This window comes from Branchiostoma floridae, chromosome 7 (genome assembly GCF_000003815.2).
Source record: "Branchiostoma floridae strain S238N-H82 chromosome 7, Bfl_VNyyK, whole genome shotgun sequence".
In the NCBI taxonomy this organism is placed as follows: domain Eukaryota; kingdom Metazoa; phylum Chordata; class Leptocardii; order Amphioxiformes; family Branchiostomatidae; genus Branchiostoma; species Branchiostoma floridae.
The window spans coordinates 23,938,938-23,946,246 of record NC_049985.1 but is presented as its reverse complement, the minus strand read 5'-3'; the positions used below and the strand labels follow the sequence as shown (position 1 = coordinate 23,946,246).

At 41.9% G+C, this 7,309-nt stretch overlaps 1 protein-coding gene across 1 annotated transcript in view; it reads right to left on the bottom strand.

Annotated features, from left to right (window-relative positions):
- Positions 1–24: 24 nt before the first annotated feature.
- Positions 25–7,309, bottom strand: part of LOC118420193 (leucine-rich repeat-containing protein 9-like) — a 12,183-nt gene continuing 4,898 nt past the window's right edge. Inside the window, exons 12-22 of the mRNA XM_035826906.1 lie at positions 6,980–7,151; positions 6,447–6,490; positions 5,668–5,799; positions 5,084–5,147; positions 4,516–4,703; positions 4,097–4,170; positions 3,490–3,707; positions 3,051–3,119; positions 2,399–2,524; positions 1,075–1,267; positions 25–559 (exon numbers count right to left, since the gene is read on the bottom strand). Of these exons, the coding sequence (XP_035682799.1) occupies positions 417–559; positions 1,075–1,267; positions 2,399–2,524; positions 3,051–3,119; positions 3,490–3,707; positions 4,097–4,170; positions 4,516–4,703; positions 5,084–5,147; positions 5,668–5,799; positions 6,447–6,490; positions 6,980–7,151 (1,423 nt within the window). The 3' untranslated portion in view covers positions 25–416. The remainder of the gene's footprint in view (positions 560–1,074; positions 1,268–2,398; positions 2,525–3,050; positions 3,120–3,489; positions 3,708–4,096; positions 4,171–4,515; positions 4,704–5,083; positions 5,148–5,667; positions 5,800–6,446; positions 6,491–6,979; positions 7,152–7,309) is intronic.

Sequence of the window (7,309 nt, the reverse complement as noted above, 5' to 3'; positions counted from 1 at the left end):
GGTAGCAGCAGCTAAGAGGGGCACATTGTACATTGTATATCGCTTAGCATTATATTCTATACATACTATTCTACTTTTACTTAAATACCTTAGTAACTTAAAGGTAGACTTCTTAGCTTTTTTACATCTTTTCCACCCTGTATGTTATCTTGTTTCATATAGATTGGTACATTGTATATTGATCAGTGCTTGGTACAGATTTTGCTGATGAAGGAATGAGGTTACAATATAAGGGTTTGGGCCAACTACTTTAACCTTCTCCCTGCTAAGGTTTTTTGGCTTCAAAATTATACTGGTTATGAGATTAAGTAGCAAGGAGAAGGTTACGGGTAGGCCAGTCACCCTTCCAAGGGCAATGTGTAAGGGCTGTTTAACAGATTAAACTGAAGAAGAAACACAGTGTGTGTATTGTGAGTCTACTTCCTAGGGTTATGTGGGATGTAGGGGACCTGGTGAGAGGGGTACTGGGAGCGGGATCCAGGGAGGTGCGCATTCTGGTGACCATCCACGCGGCTGCCACCACCACTGTTACGGTCCGAGTTACGTCTCTGGGGCGGACCTGCAGAAAATATGCAAGTAAACAATATAAGGATTAGAGCAGACACATCACAACGTTTTGGCACCTTGCTTGAAAGTTCATCTGTGTCGGTGAAGATCATTCTGAAGCTAAGTTGAACTGTAATTTCCAACACAAAAATTGGAAAATCTATGACTGTCCAATGACAAAGACTGGAGTTGGACAGTAATTGGACCTGTTATGTCTCAAAATGTCACAAAAAAACAGTTGTTTTTTGTGCCAGAATTTTCAAAGAGGTGGTTAGGTTGTGTTAGTACAGGCTGTTAGCAAACAAACTTTCGTTCATCCAAAGTAGAATGTCTGTCAGTCTACATTTGCCTTTGGTTAGCATTTTTGTTGAGTTTGAGTTTAGTTGACTATTAGAAAACAAACTTCGGTTTATTCCAGGAGAATATCTGTGTGAGTCCACACACGCCTTTGGTTAGCACATTTTGTCAGTAGGGGTGAGTGTCAGCTGCACAGCCATGCCAGACACGAGCACACACCGCCTGCCCCACCTCTCAGGCTATCCTGTACATCATGATCGGTCTGCCCGCCTGTACCGTAGCTAATGGTGGTGCTCCAGTGCCTGTCTGGCGCTGAGTTCAGCTGCACGTTGGTCACCCTGATCATCCCATGGCCCGTCTGCACCTGTCCCCTGTACGGTGTGATCCCTGGAAGGCTCCCCTCCCCCGTGCTCACCATCGCTGGCTACATGGAAAAGACATTAACGAGAGAAAAAACTTAACCACTGGTGGTATTCAAGCAAAGACTACAACCTAAAGCTTGATCCAATTAGAGAGCACATTTAAGACAACTCTTGATCATTTTAGTCTTACTTAGCAGTGGCAACAGAAAGGTCTGGACATCCTAAAGCTAAAATAAGGAGCCGATATGTGAGAAGACAGGGTAGGCTACCCTGTCAGCTCTGTATGGCCAACATGCAGCTGGTGGAGTCATGGCAAGGGTGCCTACATGCATGGTCCTAGGTCAATGTGATCAAACTTGTACATGCATGCTCCCAGACATTGGTGGGGAAGCCACACCAACTGTTATCACGGGTAGCATGAAGAGGGACTGTCATGCATGGATACATATACATTGTATGTGTGCCCAAGCTTGTCCATGATTGTTCTGTGGCATTAGTGAGACAGCCTCCCCAAACGTTAGCATGGGCAGCATGATCATGAAGAAGCACTTTAATGCATGTTACTGCACCCTTGCAAACAAGTGTGCCCAGACATGTTGCCAGTCCTTGCTGGAAAAGGGTTATCAATATGCTAACACAATGATGGCTAATCTAGCTTGTTGAACTTGCAGACTTAAATACATGGAGAGAGGACAACAGAGGAGGGAAAATAGTAGAGGAAATCATCTCACTTCATCCTGGAGTGTCTACCCGCCCGTTGGATATACTGCTGTAGGTACAGGAAGTGATGGAAAAATGTAAATGTACTGAAGACACGTGCCTTGAAAAACCTAGGGAATCATTCGGAATCAAAAGCAAAGGACAGACATGGACTCTTTTGACAGCAAGTACCAAAGAAGTCTGACAAAAACAGTAACAGAGGAGTCAAGTGTAATTAGCATCTTCAGGGCCTTAGAGATAAAAGATTTAACTGACCCTTTGATAGAAAAAAAGTCATCATCGGTCTGTTATCATTACTTTTTGTACTGGATCCAACAAGAAACTGATCATCATCATTTCATGCAATTTATTGAAATATACAGAAAGTTCTGGAGCTGAGTTTTTGTACAGATTGTTCCTATGCTAAACCTTGTCACAACATACAAGAGGGTCAGGATCATGCATTACAATGCTGCTCCATGTCTATAGGGTACCTGCTGCTCCATAAAGTAGATCTCTGCCTTAGTCCTCTCCTCTGGACTGACTGGGATCCCATCAATGATGGTGAGGTGGGGCATGCGGTATACCAACATCGGGCGGTGCATCAGCCGTCGAGACACCTGTCAATAACAACAATCAGTATTCTTAATACTGCTGTCGCACAGCAGAGTAGGAAAATTGATCAGCTGATGAGTTTGCCAGCTCTAAATGATATTTTTGGCCGTAAAGCGCCTGGCATTCTCTCAGTCATCGCTTTTAGTAATCAGCCAATGTTTGCAGGTCACCAAGGCCTATTAGATATGATAAGGTAGATTTTCAGATGAAAAGTATTTGCGACTCTGTTGATTTTTAAAATTGGATGACCTTCAGGTGATCAACAAATATGGTGAAAGCTCATAAACTCTGAGCCATGAAGAGGAAAACAACATTTCCAACAAGATTAAGAACTCTCATATCATTCTGCTGTCACAGTAGGTGTAATCAGGTAAGTGTCATTGCATTCCACCTTCCACTGGGCTTACTTCATTGTGGTTTACTTAATGAACTTGAAAAACAAAACAGCTCACGTGACGACAATGCAAAACATATTATCTCCGCTACAGTGGGAGGTTTTCCAACATGAAAAAAGACCAGTCAGATACTCACAGGGTTGCTCACCACTGACAGCTCGATCAGGTTGGGTAGACCCTCCAGCTTCTCCAGCTCTGAGATTTCCTGGGGAAAAAACAACAGTTACTGTAACAGTTACAACTGATGTGGATTAGCTACAACACATACAAATATTTGTACACAACCAGTACATAGTCACTTTAATTACGTGTTGCTGTTGCAGTGTGAGGCATGTGCTGATTCAGCAATATCTAATCAGCATGTGATTGATACAGGCAAACCAACAACTATCTTAAGAATTCCAAAGCAAGGATCCAAACAGACTTACTCCCTACAGTTATGGTACACTAAGGCTGCACTTATTCTATGTATCATGTACAACACATATGGGTAAACAGGAAAAATAGCTGAAATGTCAAGCTAACTCTGGATCCAAATAAAGTACCGGTAAAAGTTTTCAAACTGTAGTACCCACCTGTAGTCTGTTCATGCCCAGGTAAAGTCTCTGCAGGTTCTCCAGGTAGGACAGGTGTGACAGGTCCCTGAGTCTGTTCTCCTCCATGTGCAGCTCCTGCAGGTTCCACTGGTTGATGAAGGAGCCCTCCGCCAGAGCCTTGATCTTGTTCCTGTCCAGCACCAGCTCACGTAAGTCCTGCAACCCCTCTAGACCCTCCACCTTGGTGATCTCATTACCTGGGGGAACCAAGTGGTTGACTTTTACTTTGTTCCACTTTTAGCTAGTTACCTCTTGTATCATATTGCATTATGAGTGTGTTTTAGTGTGCATGGTGCACAGCATCAGCACTCTGTTGCCTGGTGTACCTCATTGTTTGCAATCCAAATAAAGAAAGACAAAAAGGAAAGAAAAACAGCTAGCCTTTAGCAAGATATTCTACTAGTGGTTGGGAAATCATGAAATGATAATGTCAATATATTACAATATCACACATGACAGTTTAAATAGCTAGTAACAGTTTTGATGCATGTTACCAAGAGCTAGCTTGAGACAACTGCAACAAAACAATATCAAAACAAATCAACATTTTATTTAAAAAAAAGCTCTCATTAAGTTAAGTACAAACCTTGGAGGAAGAGAGCCTTGAGGCCGGTCAGCCTGGTGAGTTGTAGTGCTGCCATGTTGGAGATGTTATTGTACCTGTGGATAAATACATGTATGGGCAGGTTACAGCAGTGTACAAATTGTTTCCCACATGCATATTCCCACATGCATAACCCAGGTGTTACATAGCTTAATGAAAATTTATAATCCAACACAATGTAAAGTCTACCAAATTGGTTCTTTTCTCACATCTCTTTCATGAGGAAACTTTTGAATAGTATTACTAGGTAATACATGTTATTGCTCTGTGTTTTCAGCTACTGTATACTCTATGAGAGTAATCCTGATATGTTTGACTACACACAATTATGAAAAAAAAAGACAAATAACTACTTGCTCTTACATTCACATTGGTACAAGGATCTGTTTTCTATGACTCACCCCAGGTGGAGGACCTCCAGATTCTCCATGAGCGGAGTGAAGTTCTCCGGAGCGTACTGCTCCACCCCTGGGCGGGGGATGCCACTGATGCCAGCTGCAGTCACTGTCACTCGGGTGGGCTTCAGGTGCTGGGAGCCCTTAGGGCGGGCCACCACCGACTCGATGTGGTTGTGATTCAAACACAACACCTGTGCAGCCGTAAATAGTTTCATTAGGTTTCTATATCAATGCAGGTTGGGTTCTTAACTAAATAACTAAAGAAGCGTGATCTGCCGATGTTTTGCTAATCTTTCAGCTGTTGTCTTCAAGGCTTAATGGTAAACTTAAAGTCCACAGATGGACTTTAAGCCCTCATAATTTTCCAAAAATGTTAGCAGACATTTGCTTGTGCCATTAAGAGGCCAGTATATACATGTAACACTTGTACAGGTTAGGTAGGCATCCGTACATCTTGAAAGATCGAACACTGTAATGTTCAGGAAAAAGTCACTCAAATATGCAAAACTGACACTGAACTGCTAATATTTCTAAAGCTTCAAATGTAACACATCATACTACTGTAACATACCCTGAGATTGGTCAGGTAGATGAGTCCACTGAAGGAAGTCAAGTTATTGTGTTCCAGATTCACACTGAAACAAAATTGAAAACTTATGTAAGACTTTTGAAGGTACATACAAATGGTTTCTCTGCATACCATTTATGAGAAAGAGTATGTATGGTAGTAGAATGCACACCACTATCAGTGAAGTAGCCCTCTGCTGTAGTGCTTGCATAATTGTGTGTACAAAGGGCAGCAGAAATGGTGAGGTCTTAGGTAGACATCCCAACATGCTCCCAACTTGTGCCCTTGGGAAAGACACTTCAACATCAATTTTCCCACTTCACTAAGGTGAAAATGAGTACTAAGCTTCAGTCACTTGGATATGCCATGTTTGAGGAGAGCCACATCTCAAGCATGTTAAAGAACCCACTGCACTTATTGAAAAGAGTAGGGGTACATCCTGGTGTGAATGCATCAAATGTGTCTTAATCTGCCCTATGTACAAGAGGACAAGTGGGCGTTGGTGGATATGCAGGTTGTATGCTTCAGTACAAAACTAATGTTTTATTTCTACAAGGAATGCAATACAAGCAAAGTTTCCTTTGTACCTTCTGAGGCTCTGGAAGACGTCCACCTTGCCCATGTCCACATGTCTGATGGCCTGGTGAGGCAGGTCCAGCTCACGCAGCTCATGGAAGTTGGCATGGCCGATGTGCTCAGCCACAAAGTCCTGGGTCAGTCTGGGAAACATGGTCAAACAACTCAGTAAATAGGTCAATAGAATAACTGTGACTCTTGAAAACACATAAAACACATACCTCCAAATTTTCAAAATGATTTGATTTGAGTCATTGACCAGAAGCACACAGAAAGATTAAGGAGGCAGTTCATATCCAGTTGGAAGGTGCCAAGCTGGACCACAATGATGGCTGGGAGCTGCCCTAGTCCTGTTGATCAACGCGAGTCTCGGACCTAGTCTTGTGATCTCGCGAGACTAGGCAATTTCATTGTCAAGGTGTACTGAGCAGACACCGAAAATTTGGAGGTATGTGTTTTACTTGTTTTCAACAGTCACTGACTGAAGAATTTATTTATTACTTACCCTTTACTAATGCACTCATTCAATGATCAGTGAATAGGATGTTGGAATTTATGGCACATCTTCATTTCATTTCTAAATATGATAAAGACAACTAGTACCAAGCGTCATCCTCTTCTCTCAACGTAGTCGTCTTGTTTTTTTTTTTTTAGAGAACTATGACAATCATTGCATTGATCTTATTGTCACCAAGTAAGGCATCCTCACAAAAAATGCAGGGAATCGCATCTGTTCTCCAGGTATCTCATACCACTACCTTACACCATGAAGACCACTATCAAGTCTCACCTGCCACCAAATGTGTCCTTGGCTATGCCCCCTTCGGAAGACTCCTGTGAGAAAGGCACAAACCATACTTCAGTTGGGCAGCAAAACGAATGTTCATGATATCAGCACAACAACAGATATGTACACATAATGTACTTGGGATGTACTTAGCATGTACCCAAAACATATTGTATATGAAAGACTCCAGTCAATCAGTCTGCTGCTGAATTGTCGTTATCAATCAATGATCAGTGACAAAGTCAACTGTCAACAACAATTTGATCCCATTTAACCAAGCATGTTACCTCACTTGCAATGTGTTTTTAAGCATGTTAAGGTGTTGTACTTTGTGGTTCCAAAAGAATTTATCACAGTGTCTAATAAATGTTGCATCAGATTTGTGCCTATTGCATACAATTTGTTTTGAGACACAACTATATGAAATCTATTTAGGAGATATCAACCATATAGACTTATATGCAAACACAACATCACACACACTACTATAGATGTGTTCTGGGTATAAACTAATGTAATGGATCTTCTGCACTTACAATGGCTACCCCATCCAGGGCTTTGAGTGACTTGAGATGGTACACAATGAACAGTCTGTAGTTCTCTGCCTGCTGTGCTACAGGGTTCCCAAACAGGTCCAGGATAACAAAGTTGGGAAGTGCCTGCAAAAAAAAAAGAAAAAAATCAGTCAGATAACATAGAAATGGGCATCTTCATGGAAAAGCAGGCAAGTATCAGATAGTCTGTATTAATACAAAATGCACGGTTGATGATTTTGAAAGGACTGGGTTCAACACTAAATATAACACTGTACAGCAATGTCTTCGATCACTTCATCTGCTATGATAATTCATAGCTCTAACTTTTCT